Genomic DNA, 21,700 nt, shown 5'->3' on the forward strand with positions numbered 1-21,700 from the left:
AACAAACTCTCCAAAACTTAAAACATTTTTAAATTATTAAATGTTTCAGTTGCAAAAAAAAAAAAGAAAAGAAAAAAAAAGCACAGGAAGTAAACGTGTAAAAGACACCCATGTACTAATCACTGGCATTTGCCACATTTAACAATTTGCCATATTTGCTTCTCATGGTTTTTATTTTTCAAGAAACCACTATTAAAGCACTGACCTTAGACAAATTAAATTTAGCAGTTTAATGGAGCAAAGAATTGCAAATCGGGGATCCCCTGAACCAGAGTAGGTTCAGAGAGGCTCTAGAGCAGCTTCATGGTGGAAAAAGATTTATGAACAGAAAAAGAAAAGTGAGGTACAGAAAACAGAAGTGAATTACACAAACAGCTGGATTGGTTACAGCTCAGGGTTTGCCTTATTTGAGTACAACTTGAACAGTTGGTCACCCTTGATTGGCCAAAACTTGGTGGTTGGTACAAGAGTGGGTTAGTCCGTTTATACATCCAGTTGGGTTACAGTTCATTATGTATGGAGAAGCCTTTAGGCTGAACTTAAAATATGTAAGGAGGCGGCTTTAGGCTAAACTTAATTTAACAGCATTAGTGATAGCTGGGTGGTGGTGCGCAACCCATAGTCCCAGCTATGTGGGAGGCTGAAGTGGGAAGATCACTTGAGGCCAGGAGTTGGAGGCTGTAATGTGCTATGATCACACCACTGCACTCCAGCCTGGGCAACATAGCAAGACCTAGCCTTTAAAAAAAAAGAAAAAGAAAAGAAGCATTAATAATAGAATCAAAGGCCCCACCCTTGCCTCTTTCCTCCATCTTTTCCACCTTAAGTTAACTTCTGTCCTCTTCTGCTTGTCTAGGTTTTCATACTCTCACAACTTAGGTATGTTTTGTGTTTCTAAAATTTGCATAAAGGGTACACTTTACAGATACTTTTGCTATTTGCTTTTTCATTGAACACTGTTAAGATTTCTCTACAATGATGCCAGTAAGCTATGCCATTCATTTGAACTACTGTTCAGATTCCATTGTACAAATACACCACTGTTCATGTATCCATTTCCCTTCTGAGGGGCATGTTGACTGCAGTATTTTACTATGGTACATAATGCTAATATGAATGAACCATCCATCTCTCAAGTCCAATTAACTCTAACTTTTATAATAGTAGTATATCTTAAATCTGACTTCATCTGACCCCACAGCTATCCCAGTCCAAGCCATCATTTTCTTCTACAGGAGCCCATCGGTATCCCCCAGCTTTCACTCTTGGCTCTCCTTCAGTTTACGACCCACACAGTCCATGGGGTCGGATTGGGTCTTTCTTTTTCTCAGAATCCTTCAATGACTTCCCATTATATCTGGAATAAATTCAAAGTTCTTCCTATAGCCAAGAAGGTCGCACGTGATCTGGGCTCTCTCCCTCTTTGCCTGGCTTTCTGTAGTGTGCCTTGCTGTGCACTGCCTTACAGCCTTTGGGCCAGCTGTGCACTGTGCCTGAAACCAGCACTTTCCTCTTCTTCCTGTAGCTTCCTTCCTGACTTTGTTCATGTTCCTCATCAGGTGTCACCTTCTCAGAGAAGCCTTTCCTGTTTCTCTTATTTAAATTTGTACCTCTTTCATTTTCTATCCCCTTGTCCTGTCTTTAGCTTTCACCTTGCTTTTTTCTTTGCAGAAGTTAGCACACCTGAAACTATTTTTTGTTGTTGTTGTTTACTTCTGCTCTCCTACTAGAATGTAAACTTCTTGAATCACAAGTTTCTTAACAGCATCTAGAATGATGAATCCTTTTCAGAAGGTCTTCAATGGACTCTGTTCAGATCCATCAGAGGAATCACTATCTACAGCAGCTATAGACTTATGAAATGTATTTCTTTTTTTTTTTTTTTTTTTTGAGACGGAATCTGGCTCTGTCGCCCAGGCTGGAGTGCAGTGCCGCGATCTCGCCTCACTGCAAGCTCTGCCTTCTGGGTTCACGCCATTCTCCTGCCTCAGCCTCCCAAGTAGCTGGGACTACAGGTGCCCGCCACCACACCCGGCTAATTTTTTGTATTTTTAGTGGAGACAGGTTTCACCCAGTTAGCCAGGATGCCCGTGTCCTCAGGCATTATTTACTTGCTCGATCTCCTGACCTTGTGATCCTCCTGTCTTGGCCTCCTAAAGTGTTGGGATTACAGGTGTGAGCCACTGCACCTGGCCATGAAATGTATTTCTTAAATAATAAGACTTCAAAGTTAAAATTACTGCCTGATCCACGAACTGCAGAGTGGATGCTGTGTTACCAGGCAAGAAAACATTCATCAGTCTCCGTTAGAGCTCTTGGGTGAATAGGGGCACTGTCAATGAGCAGTAATATTTTGAAAAGAATCTTTTCTTCTGAGCAGGTCTCAACAGTGGGCTTAAAATATTCAGCAAACTACGCTGTAAACAGATGTGCTGTCATTCAGGCTTTGTTGTTCTGTTTATAGAACACAGGCAGAGTAGATGTCGCATAATTCTTAAGGAATTAAGAATTTGGAATGGTAAATGATCAATGGCTTCAATTTAAGGTTACCAGCTGCATTCATTCCTAACAAGAGGGTCCGCCTGTCCTTTGAAGCTTTAAGGTCAGACATTGACTTCTCTTTAGCTATGAAAGCCTGGATGGCATCTTCTTCCAACAGAAAGCTGTTTTGTCTACTTCGAATATCTTTTGTTTAGTGTAGCCACCTTCATCAATTATCTTAGCCAGGTCTTCTGAATAATTTGCTACTTCACCTTGTACTTTTCTGTTATAGAGATGGCTTTTTCCCTTAAACCTTGTGAATCGACCTCTGCTAGCTTTCAACTTTTCTTCTGCAGTTTCCTCACCTCTCTCAGTCTTCACAGAGTTTGAAGAGAGTTAGGGCTTTACTGTGGATTAGGTTTTAGCTTAAGGGAATGTTGTGGCTGGTTTGATCTCTCCAGACCACTTAAATGTTCTCCATATCGGCAACAAGGCTGTTTTGCTTTCTTATCGTTGGTGTGTTCACTGGAGGAGCACTTTTAATTTCCTTCAGGAACTTTTCTTTTGCATTCACAACTTGGCTGTTTGGCACAAGAGGTCTAGCTTTCTTCTTATCTCTGCTTTCAACATGCCTTCCTCACTAAGCGTAATCGTTTCTAGCTTTTGATTTAAAGTGAGAGATATGTGACTCTTCTTTTCATTTCAATACTTAGAGACCATTGTAGAGTTATTAACTGGCCTAATTTCAATATTGTCCTATCTCAGTGACTGGGGGGACATAAGGAGAGATAGAGAGACAGGATGGTTGGTCAGTGGAGCAGTCAGAACACATACAACATTTATTGATGAAGTCTGTCATCTTACCTGGGTACAATTTGTGACTCCTCAAAATTATGACAACAGTAATAGCAAAGATCACTGATTATAGATCACCACTATGGATATAAAAATAATGAAAAAGGTGAAATATTGCAAGAATTACCAAATGACACTAAATGAGCATGCGCTTTTGGAAACATGGCACTGATAGGCTTGCTATACGTAGGGTTGCCACAAACCTTTAATTTTAAGCATAGTGCAATAAAATGAGGTATGCCTCTATTCCCAAATTGCTCTGAAAAGTTAAACATTTACATTACTAACATCATTGTGGGAGTTTCTCATATTCTTAACAGTATCTGGTCTTATCAGGCTCTTTAAGTTTTGCCAGTCTGAGTGAAATTGTATCTCCTGTGTTACAGGCATTTGAACCAGAGCAACTCCATCTTGAATAGGAGCTGGGTAAAATAAGCCTTGAGACCTGCTGGGCTGCATTCCCAGGAGGTTAAGGCATTCTATGTTATCTATGTTACAGGATGAGGTAGGAAGTCAGCAGACAGGTCATAAAGACCTTGCTGATAAAACAGGCTGCAGTAAAGAAGCCAGCCAAAACCAAGATGGTGAGGAGAGTGACCTCTGGTCGTCTTCACTGCTACACTCTCACCAGCATCATGACAGTTTACAAATGCCATGGCAACATCAGGAAGTTACCCTATATGGTCTAAAAAGGGGAGGCATGAATCCACCCCTTGTTTAGCATATAATCAAGAAATAACCATAAAAATGGGCAACCAGCATCCCTCAGGTGGCTCTGTCTATGGTGTAGCCATTCTTTTATTCCTTTACTTTCTTAATAAACTTGCTTTTTCGCTTTACGGACTTGTCCTGAATTCTTTCTTGCGCAAGATCCAAGAACCCTCTCTTGGGGTCTAGATCGAGACTCCTTTCCAGTAACACTTGTTTTAATTTGCATTTTCCTGATTACTAAAAAGACGAATAGACCAGAGATCTTATCCTTAAAAAACACATACACCAAATTATTTTCTTGTGCCCCCAGGAAGAAGACTAAAAATTTCCCTATCAGAGCCTTTCACAAAGTGACTTAATCTTCCCCTGCTTCATGGGTCTAGTAATTCCAAATTCTCATATATTTAGTTTTAGTGGCACAAAATTACATTCCCAAATGTTTATTCATTCAACAAATACTTACTGAGGGCTCTGTAATTCTGTAATTTCACCACCCACCAATAGCCTCTCCTCCTGGCACTCACCTTCTAGACCTTGAGCTATTTGTCCCTCGCACAGTGGCAGAGTAATCACTAGATACGTGTATTTAAGAAAGGCAGGAAGACTCCTTCCAATCCATTGTCCTCGGGCATTATTTACTTGCTCAGTTTTTGTATTCAGTATACCCAGAGAGGAACACAGTATGTCCATGCACACTCCTACTGCGAAGGAATTAATTATTCCCCAGAGAAAAGTTTTTTGTTTTTTTTTTTTTTTTTGAGACGGAGTCTCGCTCTGTCACCCAGGCTGGAGTGCAGTGGCCGGATCTCAGCTCACTGCAAGCTCCTCCTCTCGGGTTCACGCCATTCTCCTGCCTCAGCCTCCCGAGTAGCTGGGACTACAGGCAACCGCCACTTCGCCCGGCTAGTTTTTTGTATTTTTTAGTAGAGACCGAGACCATCCTGGCTAACAGAGAAAAGTTTTGAAATGAGGTGGGAAATGCGAATGTTTTTATTTCAAGCGCTTGTTTTAAATGTTGAGAGTATAATTAGTGTCTTCTAAAGAAACTAAATTTACTTTTTCTTCTAGAAGCAAGTTTTTTGCTCTTCACACACACAAAAAGCCTCACTTTATTTCATTATTTCGTTGTAATGCTAAGTTTGGTTAAAAGGGCAATGAAAAGTGTTTCCCGTTCGCACTGACTCAGGGTAGTTCTCAATTCTGAAGACAGAAAAGGTCATCAAGCCACAATTGTTAAATCTTTAGTTTCTATCCCCAACAGATAATCGTTAAAGGTTAACTATATTATAGATGTCTTCATCAAGCGGCTGCGGCTTTTCTTCTACTTTGAAAACCACAAGTCTAATATAAAACAAGTCGGCTTCCTGTGCTTTTTGGAAAGAAAGATCAGGATTTAACTATTTTTATTGCTTCAGATAATGGTGTGGTTCCCAGATAAGAGGTTACATCCAGGGGCGGTGAATTGGATTATGAAGAGTGGAGTTCGTGCTGGATTCTATGAGTTTTTAAATCTTGTAAACCGCATGCAGCAATGAAAGTGCTAAATGCCATGGTGCGTGACCCGCGCCACCCTCGCACTGCTCTCCTTTACCCCCGAGACTCCACTTTTCCTCCGCCACCACGAGAATTCATGCAAATCAGCCAGAAAACCCCGGGGCAATACGAACCATTTTCGCGCCACTCGCTCAGGACCGTACAGCTGCGTAAGGAGAGTGGTCTTTGTAGCCCCTAAAGCGCCCCTTTCTCAAAGGGATTTTAGGAGTAGCCAAGGCTATCCTTTTAGGTCAGAATATATAGGGAGGTCGTGTTTTTTCCAGGGGATCATCTAGTCTTGCGCCGAGTCTGGCCGTTACCACAGCTTTCAGGACCTGTGTCCCAACGCGGGAAAGACAGCCCGAACCCCGCCCCTCCGGGCCCGGGTCGGCGTGCCCCGCCTGCAGGCCGCGCTGCTGCTGCTCCTCCTGCTGTGGGACCGCTGACCGTGCTGCTGCTCCGCTCTCCCCGCTCCAAGCGCCGACCTGGGCACCCGCCACCAGCATGGACGCTCGCCGCGTGCCGGTGAGGGCTGGGCGGGCTAACCCGAGGGGCGGGCGCGGTGGGTGCTGGACGCAGGCGGGCGCGGGCCGACCCTCTCCAACTCCGCAGCCTAGCGCTGCCTTTCAACTGGTGGCCTGCCTAGGCGTTGCCCGCTTGGGCAAGCCCCCGATTTAGTGCACCTAGAATAACTGAGGGCCATGGGGACGTTCCTGCGCGGCGTGCGCATCCGAAGTGCGGGCGGCGTGGAGACTTGAGTCGTTTGCAGGACGGCTGGCAGCGCTGGAAAGCCCTAGGCACGTGCGCCCGCCAAAGGCCGGACACCGGCCGGGAGGGCTGGCCGGTCCCGATTGTGCCTGCCGGGCAGAGCCGGCCGGCTTGCCCCCTAGGAGTTTGTCCTGCGGCGGCCCATCCTTTTTCCGCACACAACTCGGAGCCAGTGCGTGGCTCGCCGCGTCTATACCCACGCTAAGTGGGTGGCCCTTGGGCGCGCACCCCTCCCGGCAAAAGCCGCGTCCGTTTCTAACCGCTGAGGGCCAGTGCGTTGGATCGTTAAGGTCTTTCGAACCGGTCTCCTAGAACTTGGCTTGCGCACGCAGTGGGAAGCGACGGTAGTACCGGGCGGTGGTTAAGTGCATTTAAAGGGCTTGGTGGGCCAAACTGTTCGCCGACCATTTGCTCGTTTCCCACTTCCTCCACCCCCACCCCCAACCCCAACCCCCAACCCCCTAGCCTTACTCTTAGCTGCAGGACGTTGCTCTGAATGGAACGTTACTTTTTGCTCTAACGGAAGCCAGAAGGTAGGGTCGGGCTCCTGGAGAGGGTAGAAGAGTGGGGGTTGGGTGAAACGGAAGACAATGACACGTTTAAAATAAGTATCAGGGGTTTGGGACCCACGCGGGGGAGGACAGGTTCGCGGGGGTGGGTGCGATGAGGCGTGGTTTCAGGGCTGAGTCGCCGCCCCGGTGGAGCTGGGCATTGGCTTTCTGGATGTAGAAAACCATGTGTAGCTGGTCTTGGAACCTGACGTGCCTGGGTTCAAATTTGAGCCGCCATGGGACTTCAGTAATCCATTTCGCCTTCCTGAGCCTCAGTTTCCTCATTGGCTAAGTGAGAATAACGATAGCACCTATGTTGCAAAGAATTAAACCTGACCTGAAAGCGTACTTAACATAGTGCCTGGCACGAAAAACTACTATAAATGGTATTAGTTATTACTTGCCTGCCAAAGAAGTTCATCTCCGTCTTGACTGTTTGCCTTGCTGCTTTTTTGTGGCTTTTCCTCCAAAGATACATTTGCCTGGTAAATAACTCTTGGCTTGTGCTGACTTGTTAAAACTCAGCATGTATTTCTCGGACAGCACCCAACAGAATGCCGCCTTTGAGGCTGTCTGGGGCCTCTGACTGCTTGCAGGTAGATTGATGAATAAAAGATGGTAATTCCTGCAGTAATGCGAGGAGTACTGCTGTTCCTGCCTCTGTGATCTTGCAGTCTATTACACCTTCCTGGGGCCTTCAATTTCCTTATCTGGAAAATGGGATCTGAGATCCTTTTCAGTTCCCAACATTCATTGTGTCCCAGGCTGGAGTGCAGTGGCACAATCACGGCTCACTGCAGCCTACCGGCCTCAAGCAGTCTTCCCACCTCAGCCTCCCAAGTAACTGGGACTACATGTGCGCACCGCCACACTCGGCTGATTTTTGTATTTTTAGTAGAAACGGAGATTCACCATGTTCCCCAGGCTGGTCTCAAACTCGTGGGCTCCAGTGATCCTCCCACCTTGGCTTCCCAAAGCGCTGGGATTACAGGTGTGCGCCACCCTCCTACACACACACCTAACCTTTATATTTAGTAGCTCTACCTTTTACACATTGTCCTGCCTTGTTAAAAAGGCAAAAGACAAAAACTTCCTAAGATGATTGAACGGAGTTTACTTAGGGGTATAGGGAGGTTGGGAGTGCCCTCATGTATTTTCAAGAGACTGAAATGCGTAATGTTAGGCAAAGAAGGAGGGCAACAGCGTTCTGGTCACCTGACATCTTACATCTTAGCATATTTTGTAGAATCTGTAGCAGAGCTTGCCCTTTCAAAGTTTTCAGTATAAGGAATCACTTCTGCTATTCCATGGCCCCATTTAAGAGAATAAAAATACAGGACCTAAAGCAACACTTAAGAAATCTCGTTAAATGTTAAGAAATGACAAACCGCTATCCTTTTTTACACAAGATAGATGCCAATTGCATTTTCTGAGAGCCGTGCCAGGCTGTTCAGTATTTATGAATGAATGAAGCATTTCTATATAAGTAATTTGCACTTTATAAAAGGACTTTTAAAAACTTAAGTCTTGTATAGCAAAGGGACAGCAGAAAGAGCTGAATGACAGCCTCAAGTAATAGAGTGCTAAAATGGAATCAGGTATCCCACCTGCATTTGGAGTGCTGTTTGACCTTTAACTTGGCTCCTTGTACCATCTGTTGAAGGGTTTGATGTATTTGCTTTGTAAAGACTTGTGTGGAAATCAGGATAGCCCTCTTGATTGGAATGGGGCCTGCTTGGAAGCCTGCCATCTTGAAGTAGAGGTCCTGCCCAGTTTTTGTAGTTTGTGAAATTAGCATCACAGTACATAGCCCAAAGCTTACAAAAAATACCTCATTAGCTTGATTTTGGCTGAGGGAGAAAATCTTTCTGCCATTTTGTACTTTTGAAATTTCCTTTTAGAAGTATAGTTTAATTAAAAAAAAAAAACAGGTTGGATTTTAGGAGTTTAGCATTAAAAACTCCTGTGGAGCTCAGTATAATGCTAAGAGCTGAAGATTAGGGGCTTATAAAGGTGGGTTGAGAGGTAGCTCTACAGATGTTGGAAAAAATTGATAAATGTCTTTATAATTTTCCTGCCAAGGGATCCCTTCTTAGAATTTGACCTGGTTTTGGCCGGGCGCGGTGGCTCACGCCGGTAATCCCAGCACTTTGGGAGGCTGAGGCGGGCGGATCTCTAGGTCAGGAGATTGAGACCATCCTGGCTAACATGGTGAAACTCCGTTTCTACTAAAAATACAAAAAATTAGCTGGGCGTGGTGGCGGACGCCTGTAGTCCCAGCTACTCGCCTGTAGTCCCAGCTACTCGGAGGGCTGAGGCAGGAGAATGGCATGAATCCGGGAGGCGGAGCTTGCAGTGAGCCAAGATCGCGCCACTGCACCCCAGCCTGGGCAACAGAGCGAGCCTCTGTCTCAAAAAAAAAAAAAAAAAGAATTTGACCTGGTTTTAAAGATTTTTGGGTCCAGGTACAGTGGCTAATGCCTGTAATCCAAGCACTTTGGGAGGCTCAGGTGAGAGGATCGCTTGAGTCCAGGAGTTTGAGGCCAACCTGGGCAACATAGCAAGACCCCATCTCTAAAAAAATAAAATAAGTTAGCTGGGCATGGTGGCACATGCCTGTAGTCCTGTCTACTCAGGAGGCTGAGACAGGAGGCTTGCTTGAGCTCAGGAGTTCCAGGTTGCAGTAAGCCATGATCTCACCACTGCGCTTTAGCCTGGATGTCAGAGCGAGATCCTGCTTCTTACAAAAAGAAGAAAGAAAAAGTTTTTTGTAGCAGTTGACAAACTTCCTTTTCTGTGTAGGGTATGATAAATGGACATATCTACTCTGTGCTGTTTGAACCTACTAAACCAAAAAAATGATGTCTTTAGTTAAATAAAGTAAGCATCATGCTTAATAGGGTTGCTATTTCCATTTGCAGCAGAAAGATCTCAGAGTAAAGAAGAACTTAAAGAAATTCAGATATGTGAAGTTGATTTCCATGGAAACCTCGTCATCCTCTGATGACAGTTGTGACAGCTTTGCTTCTGATAATTTTGCAAACACGGTAAGTGCTGCCTGAGAATAAACAGAATTGAGTCTGCAGTGCTCAAAATGCCCCAGATGCTTTGTGCGTGATTAAAACTGCTTGCTTTTTGCCTACATTTCTATACAGCCGTTATGAAAATACAGTATGCACTATAATTTCATTTCACTTTTTGCTGTGGTTCTAGGTAGTAATTGTTGGAGGTAGATTAGCTACTTATTCTATCCTTTTGAAATGTCGCCTAACCTAACATGCATGATGATTTGCCATAACAACTCAGAAATCATTTGTAAACCTCTGAACCATTTTTCTTTGTAACAAAAGCTGTTCTCTTGTAGTGCACTTGTAAATGTGATTTGCTCTCTGCACGGTTTATGGAAAATTGGTTCTTGAAAAAGAAAAAAAATGCACAACCACATTTATTTATTTATTTTACAGAAACCTAAATTCAGGTCAGATATCAGTGAAGAACTGGCAAATGTTTTTTATGAGGACTCTGATAATGAATCTTTCTGCGGCTTTTCAGAAAGTGAGGTGCAAGATGTATTAGACCATTGTGGATTTTTACAGAAACCAAGGCCAGATGTCACTAACGAACTGGCCAGTATTTTTCATGCCGACTCTGACGATGAATCCTTTTGCGGTTTCTCAGAGAGTGAGATACAAGATGGAATGGTGAGTTTGAGAATTTCACCAGTTTCAAGAAGTAAGATACATTTAGAGGCATGACATATTTTTTAAAAATTTTTTCTTACGATTTTGATTTTAGTCATGCCAACAGCCTTTGTTGACCTTTTTAAAATTTTGAGTATTTTCTTCATGTCTTAGAGCAGTGTTTACTAATGTAGCTGGACTTATAAATCATGAACATTTTGTAGGCTCTGAAAATTTGGAAACTGGTAAGATAAAATTGGCCAATCTCCAGATTTTCATTACCACAAAAATCCGGCCTAATCAGAAAGCACACTAGTCCTAAATATTATCTACATTTGCATTTAAGTTCAAGTGCCCAGCCCTAGTGCCTGTCATAGAGCAGACCTTTGATAAATGTTGGTCTCATAGTAGATCTGTGGCTGCATCTTGAAAACCTGTGATAACTTATGTGCAGGAGCGCCATTGCAGATAATGACATTGAGGGCCCTGCCTGCTGCTACTTTTGCTCCTTGGTTGGCTTTTCCTATGCACGCTACCTTCCTTTAACTGCTGCTGCCACTGTTGTGCTGTGCCTTGGTCCCACTCTTTCTGAGCGTACTGTTTAATTCTATACACATTCTCTCATTCCAAAGACTTTCTCGACAAAGGAAGCAGTGCATTCACTGATAATCAGGTGCATGCTCTTCAACTCACTGGTCTGACATGGATCCACTGCCTGAGGATCACGGTTTGAGTAACATTGATACAAGTGGCAGTCCACCTGGCCAAGGAGTGTTTTGGTCCAAATCAGTGCTTACTGGAGTTTGTTGCAGAGGGGCCAGTCTGCAGATCTGCGTGTGACACAAACATTGTCAATAGCCTGAATAATTTCTGGGCAGTGTTTCAGTTCTTTGAAGATACTGTCATGATTAATAAAATGCCAATTCATTATAATTGGTAGGAACTCATGAAAGGTTTTTGTTGTTTTGTACTCTCTAAATCCGTGGACACTAAAAGTACAAAAAGCTGTTTGTGGGCATGTAAGACTTTTTTGAGACAGGGTCTTGCACTGTCAATCAGGCTGGAGTAAGTGGTGCGATCATGGCTCACTGCAGCCTCCACCTCCTGGGCTTAAGTGATTCTCCCTCCTCAGCCTACCCAGTAACTGAGATTACAGGCATGTGCCACCCTGCCTGGGAACTTTTAAAAATTTTTTGTAGAGATGTGGGCTCACTTTGTTGCTCAGGCTATTCTCGAACTCTTGGGCCCAAGCAATCCTTCCATCTTGGCCTCCAAAAGTGCTGGGATTACAGCCATGAGCCACTTTGCTGGCCTTAATAAATATTTTAGTGTTAAAACTGGGTCTTTATAGGTGAAATTCAGGGACTTTATGGGTGATATTTTTTCTTCTCTCTTTTTTTTTTACCTGCAACCATTACCACAGTCAATTTTGGAGTACCATTATGACCCCGAAAAATGACTCTGTACCCATTAACAGTCACTCCTTATTCTTTCCCAACACCCCTAGCTCCTGGCAACCATCAGTCTGCTTTCTGCTGTCATAGATTAGCCTGTTGTGGATATTTCATATAAATTGAATCATGATATGTGTGGTCTTTTGCGACTGGCTTCTTTCACTTAGGATAATGATTTCAAGGTTTATTATGTTGTGGCATGTGTTAGTTCATTTTATTGCAGAATATTCTGTTGTGTAAATCAACCACATTTGATTTACCCATTCATCAGTTGATGGTTAAGTGGGTTGTTTGCACTTTTTTGGCTATTATGAATAATGCTACTGTGAACATTCGTGTACAAGTTTTTGTGTAGATATATACTCTTAGGTATGTACATAGGAGTAGAATTGTGGTTCATGTAGTAACTGTTTAACCTTTTGAGAAATAGACAAAGTGGCTATACCAGTTTACATTCCTACCAGCAGTGTGTGAGGGTTACAATTTCTCCAAATTTTTGCTAATAGTTTTTTTTATTTTCCTTTTGCTTTTTTTTTTTTTTTTGAGACAGAGTCTCACTCTGTCACCCAGGCTGGAGTACAGTGGCACAATTTTGGCTCACCACAATCTCCGCCTCCTGGGTTCAAGCGATTCTTGTGTCTCAGCCTCCGAGTAGCTGGGACTACAGGCGCGTGCCACCACACCCGACTAATTTTTTATATTTTTAGTAGAGACGGGGTTTCGCCGTCTTGGCCAGGCTGGTCTCGAACTTCTGACCTCAGGTGATCTGCCCATCTCAGCCTCCCAAAGTGCTGGGATTACAGATGTGAGCCACCATACCCGGCCTTCTTTTGCTTTTTAGCTCTACTATGAAGTGGTTGGTGTCTCATTATGTTTTGTGTGTGGGTTTTTTTGTTGTTGTTGTTTTGTTATTGTTTTTGTTTTTGTTTTTTTTGGAGACGGAGTCTTGCCCTGTAGCCCAGACTGGAGTGCAGTGGCATGATCTCAGGTCACCGCAACCTCCGCCTCCTGGGTTCAAGCGATTTTCTTGCCTCAGCCTCCCAAGTAACTGGGATTACAGGCGTGTGTCACTGTGCCTGGCTAATTTTTGTATTTTTAGTAGAGATGGGGTTTCACCATGCTGGCCAGGCTGGTGTCCAACTCCTGATGTCAGGTGATCCGCCTGCCCCGGCCTCCCAAAGCACTGGGATTACAGGCGTGAGCCACTGCGCCTGGCCTCTCATTGTGATTTTGATTTATATTACCCTATGGCTAATTTGGATAAATTTTTAATGATGAAAACCTATATTACTTTTGGAATCTGGAAATATTTTTATTTTGAGCTTCTGAAATTAGATTAGGGAAGTACCTAGAGAAGTCAAATTTATAGACAGAAAATAGGATGATGGTTGCCAGGGGCGGAGGGAAAGAGGGAATGGGGAATTACTGTTTAATGGGTATGAGGGAGTTTTAGTTGGAGAAGATGATAACATTCTGGAGATGGATGGTGGTGATGGCTGCACAACAATGTGCATGTATTTAATGCCATTGACCTGTGCACTTAGAAATGGTTAACATGATAAATCTTATGTATATTTTATTATATGATTTTGTAAAGTAGAAAATTGAGATATGTTAATATAATTTAATATTGCCATCAACATTGAGGCCATATTTATAGGGGAACACATTTTTTTCCCTTTTTTTTTTTTTTCCCCTCAAGACAGGGTCTAGCTCTGTCACCCAGGCCTGGCGTACAGTAGCACGAACACGGCTCACTGAGCCTCTGCCACCTGGGTTCAAGCCATTCTCCCACCTCAGCCTTCCAAGTAGCTGGGACCACAGGCGTGCGCCACCATGCCCAGCTAATTTTTGTATTTTTTTTGGCAGAGATGGGGTTTCACCATGTTGCCCAGGCTGGTCTCGAACTCCTGGGCTCAAGTGTTTCACCCGCCTTGGCCTCCCAAAGTGCTGGGATTACAGACGTGAGCCACTGCACCCAGCCAGGAGAACACATTTGTTCTTGTCAGAATTCTTTTAAAATACATAAAGATCTGTTTTTAAAGAAATGAAAAGTACGTGGTAGGAATTTTAACATTTAAAAAAAAGGCTCAGACCCACAGGCCTAGGGACTGTGAAAATAGCTTATAGCAGTGTGGTCCAGATAGGCTGCATGGAATTAAACTGCATTCTGTTGATTGTTGTACTCTTTGTAGTTCCTGATTTTGTTACCCAGAGGTATCAATGTTCAGTTAAAATTCATTTCAGACAAGTGTCTCGTTCAGAAGGGACTTTGTAGTCATACTGATGAAGCTTGTCTGCTGATCAAGTCCTAATGACTCCATTGTTGTGATTAGAGGCTGCAGTCAGTTCGGGAAGGCTGTAGGACCCGCAGCCAGTGCAGGCACTCTGGACCTCTCAGGGTGGCGATGAAGTTTCCAGCACGAAGTACTAGGGGAGCAACCAACAAAAAAGCAGAGTCCCCCCAGCCCTCAGAGAATTCTGTGACTGATTCCAACTCTGATTCGGAAGATGAAAGTGGCATGAATTTTTTGGAGAAAAGGGCTTTAAACATAAAGCAAAACAAAGCAATGGTAGGTATCTGACTTTGTGTTAGAATTATTTTTTCCTCTCTAAGCGACTCATTGCTTAAATCTGTTCCATCACACAAAAAAGTTATTTTTTTCTGTTACATGAATAAAAAGTTACTTTTGTTTACCTGTGAAGTCTTCAGTGTGTGCCTCAAAATGTGTTTCCTTCCCTGAACTCCTTTTTTGTAATCTGTTAAAGGCCTGGTTAAGTGTATAGGGGAAATCAGAAACTTTGAATGTGTCAACTTACTTTCAAATTTCAAACCAGGAGATTTGTACTTCAGTATTTTCAAGAAGTTAGTTGCTCATTTTCAGCAGTTATTCTAAGCCAATGATATCAGTTTAATTTTCTCCCTTTTTAGCTTGCAAAACTCATGTCTGAATTAGAAAGCTTCCCTGGCTCGTTCCCTGGAAGACATCCCCTCCCAGGCTCCGACTCAGTAAGTACCAGTCCTTGTTTATATACAGTAGCGTTTTGGGCACACGTAAGGTAGATCTGTGTTGTATTTAAAAATCTAATTTCTTTATTTGTGTGGCCTTCTAGACAAACGAAGGGGACCTAGAGGAAACCCCCTGACAGATCTCTGGATGATCCTCCATGAATCCTGGGTAGTTTGGTCTCTCCTTGCTGTGCTCCTGTGGCACTAAACCCCTTTTGATTGGTTATTTCTTTCCTTCCCAACTAGACTAAGCCCCTCACTAGGTAATTAGTCAACTAGACTAATTACCTGCCCTCATGGGCAGGTAATGGAGATCAAAAATTTTTTTCTCTTCTCCAGTGTGAGCACATTCCTCCTACATGGTAGATGTGCAATAGATGTTTTTAAAATTGGAGAATGAAAATAGAATAAGAAAATCACAATTTCTTATCAAGTCATAGCTGGGTATCATACAATTGCATTCTGAAGAATTAAGCTGGTACAACTCAGGGAGATTTGGTGTGTCTGCTGTGATAGAAAAGATTTCTTTTTCCTGCCTTCCCCTGAGGAAAGGAAAGATGGAAAGAGGGAAACCATACAGATATCCCTCTATTGTGCAATGTAGAAACTGAATGTGTTTCTACAGGGTCAAGAGACATCAGAGAAAAAATTTTTTTTTAGAAGAGAAGATCATTTCTTACATCTTCATTAAGTAAAAGAATAAATAGCTCATCTCTCAAGTTGAAAGAAACTGGGCTTGGTGTTACAAAAGCAAAATAAAGATAGCCATATAGGTTTTAGGCTCATTTTGCCATGCATTATGTAAATGACAAAGAAAATGAAAAAATAGAGCTCTCTTTACTTAAAACATCCTTAAGGAGAAGGTATGAATTCCCCAAAGTACTACTTCTCTTTATTGTGGAATAAATGGATTCCCTTATGCGTGCTTTGTTTAGCAATCAAGGAGACCGCGAAGGCGTACATTCCCGGGTGTTGCTTCCAGGAGAAACCCTGAACGGAGAGCTCGTCCTCTTACCAGGTCAAGGTCCCGGATCCTCGGGTCCCTTGACGCTCTACCCATGGAGGAGGAGGAGGAAGAGGATAAGTACATGTTGGTGAGAAAGAGGAAGACCATGGATGGCTACATGAACGTGAGTTCTTTGCATTGGTACTTGCTCTTCTGATTCTCATCTTCAGTAGGCCTGGCATCGTACACAGCGGAGGTACACACACATCCTCAACACCAGGAGTTCCATAGTAAATGTTTTTCTCTAACCATTCACAATTGTAAACGTCACATAAGCTTACTTGGTAATTTTATTAGCAGGTGAGAATTGGGTTTTCTTCATCTCTTCTTAATTGCAGGCATTGTTTCCAAAATGTCCAGTTATGGCTACAGTAAGCATATGGCCAGTTTTTCTACCATTAGCTCTAGGAGAGATTTCCAGGTTGAAGTTCGTGAGAAGAAATTACAAGTCAAGTATCTGAGATTCAGAGCTGGGGAGAGCCAGTTTTGAATCTCTGTTTCATATTTGAATCTCCAGTTCTCAGTTTTGAATCTCTTTCAATCAGTTTTTCAGTTTTTAAGCTCTGTGTTTTGTATTCCTTGTGATGCAGGAAGATGACCTGCCCAGAAGTCGTCGCTCCAGATCATCCATGACCCTTCCGCATATAATTCGCCCAGTGGAAGAAATTACAGAGGAAGAGTTGGAGAACATCTGCAGCAACTCTCGAGAGAAGATATATAACCGTTCACTGGTGAGAGCCTCTCAATTACACCTGAGAATGTAAACATCTGTGAGAGGAAGAGACCTTCTGTCCCTAAGTGTTGCCCAGGGTCTAAAGGGCTTAGCATGTGAAATCTTGCCTATATGTTTTTTTCACACAAGGAAGGAAAAGTTTTAAGTATCCCTGGGATTTAGCCCTCTTTCACAGTGGAATTATCTGCTTAGTAAGTCTGTAGTCGTGGTAAATCTTTTCTCCTAATTTAGAAATCAATTCATTCAACATATATTTATTGCATATCTATTATGTGTGTATACATAGCTAGGTGCTGGGGTGTGGTGGTGCACCGAAGATAAAAATGGATTTGGGTAGGTTATTTTTTAATAAGACCTTTTCTTAAAGGAAAGTGGTTTTATCACACCAGGCCAAGTTTTATGTTTTTAGTGGAGATGGGGTTTTGCCATGTTACCCAGGCTGGTCTCGAACTCCTTGGCTCAAGCGATCCACTCTCCTCAGCCTCCCAGAATGCTGGGATTACAGGGGTGAGCCACTGCACCTGGTTGAGTTATTTTTCATACCCTGGCATGTACATGTGTATACAGAGATTGACAGACAAAATGTAAGACTATACTACGAAGAGGGACATTCTGTAAATATGCCATTTTCTCTGTTAAAAAGCAGTGGCTTTTTGTTTTTTGTTTTTTCTTAATTGCTTATTTGTAGGGCTCTACTTGTCATCAATGCCGTCAGAAGACTATTGATACCAAAACAAACTGCAGAAACCCAGACTGCTGGGGCGTTCGAGGCCAGTTCTGCGGCCCCTGCCTTCGAAACCGTTACGGTGAAGAGGTCAGGGATGCTCTACTGGATCCGGTAGGTGCCTTGCCAGGGGTTGGTCCTGTGGGCTTGAAGGTCAATCACAAACTGTGATGAGGCCAGAAAAAGGCATTGGTGAAGAGGTGGAGCCCTTTCTGTTATGGGGTGCCCTTTTTTTTTTTTTTTAAGATGGAGTCGCATTCTGTTGCCAGGCTGGAGTGCAGTGTCGTGATCTCAGCTCACTGCAACCTCTGCCTCCTGGGTTCAAGCGATTATCCTGCCTCAGCCTCCCAAGTAGCTGGGACTATAGGTGCATGCCACCACACCCAGCTAATTTTTGTATTTTTAGTAGAGACGGGGTTTCACCACGTTGGCCAGGATGGTCTTGATCTCTTGACCTCGTGATCCACCTGCCTCAGCCTCCTAAAGTGCCGGGATTACAGGTTTGAGGCCCCACACCCATTCCAGGGTGCTCTTAATTCAGAACACAAATGAATTCAGAGTGATGGTGCTGCATAGGCATGAGCCGCTTCCACCATACTCAGGTCTGAACTGTCCCTGGGAAGTTGCTGCTCCATTTATTCCTGGTAGCTGCTTGTAACTTCCACTGCTGGAAGGAAGCATCAGGCATGACTAATGCATATTAATCATATAAATTTTTAACCGTAAAGAAGGGGTTAAATGTAATGTAGATAAGTTGGTGGGGAGGTAAGGTTTAACTGAATTGTGCCGTTTGACAATCCTCCTTCAGAACTGGCGTTGCCCGCCTTGTCGAGGAATCTGCAACTGCAGTTTCTGCCGGCAGCGAGATGGACGGTGTGCGACTGGGGTCCTTGTGTATTTAGCCAAATACCATGGCTTTGGGAATGTGCATGCCTACTTGAAAAGGTAGTGGGTGTTTTTTTTCTCTTCCACATCCGAATCTTATATTCATTTATATCTTAATGAAAAGATGACAGATGTCAGAAGAGTGGTTATGTCTGGCGGGGTGGAGACTGACTGGAAAGGGGCACGCAGGAACGGATGAGAACGTTTTCTGTCTTCACTTAGGTGGTGGTAACCCAGGTGGGTGGGTGTGTATGAAAAAGTCAGATTATATACTTGAAGATGCGTACACTTGACCATAGTCATGGTACAACACAACAAAAATGTTTTTAAAAATGAATTAGGCTTTCAAAAGAGAATTCTTTGGCTGAAAACTATGTCCTGACACGTTTCCTTTTGTCTTTCTCAGCCTGAAACAGGAATTTGAAATGCAGGCATAATATCTGGAAAATTTGCTGCCTGCCTTCTACTTCTCAAATCTGTCTTATAAAAGTTTCCAATTTTTTCACTGAAACCTGAGTTAAGAATCTTGATGATCAGCCTGTTTCATAAGAAACTCCAATCAAGTTAATCTTAGTAGACATGTGTTTCTGGAGCATCACGGAAGGTATATTACTAGTTACACTTTGCCCTCCTGCAGTTTCTTCTCTGTTCCCAACCCCCATCTCATAGCATCCCCCTCTATTTCCAATGCCCCTCTCCAACCGCTTAGTTTTTGAATTTCTTTTAAATTACAGTTTTATGAAAGCATATTTTATTTACTTGGTGTTGAAATAGCCCTCATAAAACCTAAGCACTTGGAAACACAATAAAAGTATTAACTAACTAGATCTATTGAATTTCAGAGAAGAACCTTCTAACTTGTTTACACAAAAACAAGTATGATTTAGCATTCATACTAGTTGAAATTTTTAATATAATCAAGGCACAAAAGTCTTAAAACCATGTGGAAAAATTAGGTAATTATTGCAGATTGATGCCTCTCAATCCCATGTATTGCGCTTATGTTACAAGTTGTTAACACAGTTGAGACTTAATTTCTCCTAATTTCTTCTGCCTGAAGGGTAAGTGGTGCGTCCAGCTTACACAATCATGATTCAAAGGTTGGTGGGCATGTAATACTTTAAAAGTATGATGGAAGAGCTATCTGGAAATTATGAGTAGGCTGAATTTTCGGTACAAAACTTTAGTATAATTGTAGTTTGCAAAGTTTATTTCAGTTCACATGTAAGGTATTGCAAATAAATTCTTGGACAATTTTGCATGGAAACTTGATATTAAAAACTAGTCAGTGGTTCTTTGCAGTTTCTTGAAAATTTATAAACCAGGCACAAGGTTCAATTTAGATTTTAAGCACTTTTATAACAATGAGAAGTGCCTTTTTGGAGATGTAACTTTCCGCAGTTTGTTAATCTGACATCTCTGCCAGTCGAGTTTCTGGGCAGATTTCCTGTGTCAGTGTTCCCACTCCTTGTTGCATTAATCAAGTTATTTGGTAAAGGCGGAATCTAAGTGTTTGTATGTCCCGATTTACTTGCATGTGTAAACCATTGCTGTGCCATTCAATGTTTGATGTGTAATTGGACCTTGAATCGATAAGTGTAAATACAGCTTTTGATTTGTGATGCTTTTATACAAAAGTTTATTTTAATAATAAAATGTTTGTTCTAACTTGTCTGCTTTTTAAAAATAATCTTACTGTACTTCTAATTTTTTTCTCATATTTAAATAAAAGGCCATTTCTACCTTTTCTAAAAATGTCTGCCTTTTGACTGAAGTTTCTGAAGTTCTAAGGTCAGCTTATTTGGAAGGACCTCACTAGGTGACAGGACTGGTACCTATGATCAGAAAATGGGCTGAGATCACCACAGTGCCTGATAGAAAACAATACGTGCCCATGAGGTTTTGTAGTGTTTTCCTTTGTGTTGTGCTTTGCAATCCCTGGCTTACTTTTATCAACCATTCAAACATTAAATGCATGCTGTACATTGAGGCTTGTTCCAGGACTGTGAGAATCAAAACAAAGGCATGGTCTAAAAGCTCTCATAGCCCAGTGCTTTTTTTATTATTTTTTGTAGAGACAGGTCTTCCTGTGTTGCTCAGGCTGGTTTCAAACTCCTGGACTCAAGTGATCCTCCTGTCTCGGCCTCCCAAAGTGCTAAGATTACAGGCAAGAGCCACCACCACACTGGCTGTCCAATTCTTTAGACCAGGGGTTGGCAAACTACAGCCTGTGGGCTACATGCTGCTGCAGCCTTTATTCATATGGCATATGAACTAAGTATTTTTTTTTTCATTTGTAAAGGGTTGTTAGATAAGCAGAGACAGTATGGTTCACAAAACCTAAGATATTTACAACCTGGCACTTTACAGAAAAAGTTTACTGTGTCTGCTCTAGAGTTATCTGAGAAGCCATGTTTACCTCATACACATTTGGGGAGAAGAGCAAGCTAAATGAAGTTGTACAACTGGTATTCTATGTAGATCTAAAAGAAATCAGTAACTTTGTTTTTGTAAACTTTTTGGGTCTTAACCCACATTATAATCCAACCTTATTGGATATGTAATTGGGAAGCTTAAATGTTTAGAGTTTATGTAAATTGACGCTTTTTTGGAAAAGTTTAGGTGTTACCATGTTTTAGTAGAAAGTAGAGCTAATGTGGTTTTCATTAAAAATTAACTAACAGTTGATCTGGATGCCTTATCCTTAAAGGATTTACAATCTAATGGAACTAAGACGAAAACCCAAAAATAATGTTCTCAGCAGGAATGAAGGGAAAAAAACTAACTGGCATTTTCCCATCACCAGACATTTTAAAACATGGGTCAGCTCCTGGGTTTTGTGATGATCCCATTTTATAATAAGGAGCCTTAGGTCAGTTGCCCAGCCTCAGCCTCGACTGTGGGAGCCCATGGGGCCCACTGCAGAGCGCCACAGGCCATCCTGAGTGGAGAGAACTCCAGTTTTCACAGCTAGCTGTGAAAAGTGGTGTTGGGGTGGCTGTGCCGCAGGAACTGCTTTCATACTTGTTTCTTCAACCTGAGGTAGAGTTTTCTGAGGTAGAGATGGTATCTACATTTTGATTCTTACTTAGGAGTTAAGAACTGAAATACGAACTAAAAAGGCTTTCACAGTGAAGGGCAAAGGCGGCAGTTAGAGGGTTCTGCTGGAGGCTTTTGTTTTTGTTTCGTTTTGCTTTTAGAAGAAAGTGAGAGGGGACTTCCTATTGCCCCAGCAAGGAAATGGGGTCACTGGGAGAATGGAACTAGAGGTCTCAGTGCTTTAGGAGGAGATGGGAGTATGGGGACAGT

At 42.6% G+C, this 21,700-nt stretch overlaps 1 protein-coding gene across 7 annotated transcripts; it reads left to right on the plus strand.

Moving 5' to 3' along the window:
• The first annotated feature begins 2,501 nt into the window (after positions 1-2,501).
• Positions 2,502-20,146, plus strand: CDCA7 (cell division cycle associated 7). Of its 7 annotated transcripts, none has more exons than XM_009182463.4 (10): positions 2,502-2,602; positions 9,821-9,946; positions 10,364-10,600; positions 14,370-14,606; positions 14,966-15,043; positions 15,979-16,173; positions 16,640-16,780; positions 17,471-17,620; positions 18,315-18,451; positions 18,798-20,059. In XM_009182463.4, the coding sequence occupies exons 2-10, from the start codon at positions 9,881-9,883 to the stop codon at positions 18,826-18,828; spliced, it is 1,272 nt and encodes a 423-aa protein (XP_009180727.2). In that variant the 5' UTR covers positions 2,502-2,602; positions 9,821-9,880; the 3' UTR covers positions 18,829-20,059. The 7 variants fall into 7 exon arrangements, with proteins under 7 accessions (XP_009180727.2, XP_003907671.2, XP_003907670.2 ...); XM_003907622.5 differs by lacking the exon at positions 2,502-2,602 and adding an exon at positions 5,736-6,105; XM_009182462.4 differs by lacking the exon at positions 2,502-2,602 and adding an exon at positions 6,795-6,881.
• The last annotated feature ends 1,554 nt before the right edge of the window (positions 20,147-21,700 follow it).

This window comes from Papio anubis, chromosome 10 (assembly GCF_008728515.1).
Source record: "Papio anubis isolate 15944 chromosome 10, Panubis1.0, whole genome shotgun sequence".
NCBI classification, from domain to species: domain Eukaryota; kingdom Metazoa; phylum Chordata; class Mammalia; order Primates; family Cercopithecidae; genus Papio; species Papio anubis.

Excerpts from the sequence above, each read along its gene's own strand:
- CDCA7 (XM_009182460.4), top strand. The coding sequence starts at position 7,283 with ATGGTATTAGTTATTACTTGCCTGCCAAAGAAGTTCATCTCCGTCTTG. Across the intron at positions 9,947-10,363 it reads CTGATAATTTTGCAAACACG|AAACCTAAATTCAGGTCAGA; the intron begins GTAAGTGCTGCC and ends TTTATTTTACAG. Across the intron at positions 14,607-14,965 it reads TAAAGCAAAACAAAGCAATG|CTTGCAAAACTCATGTCTGA; the intron begins GTAGGTATCTGA and ends CTCCCTTTTTAG.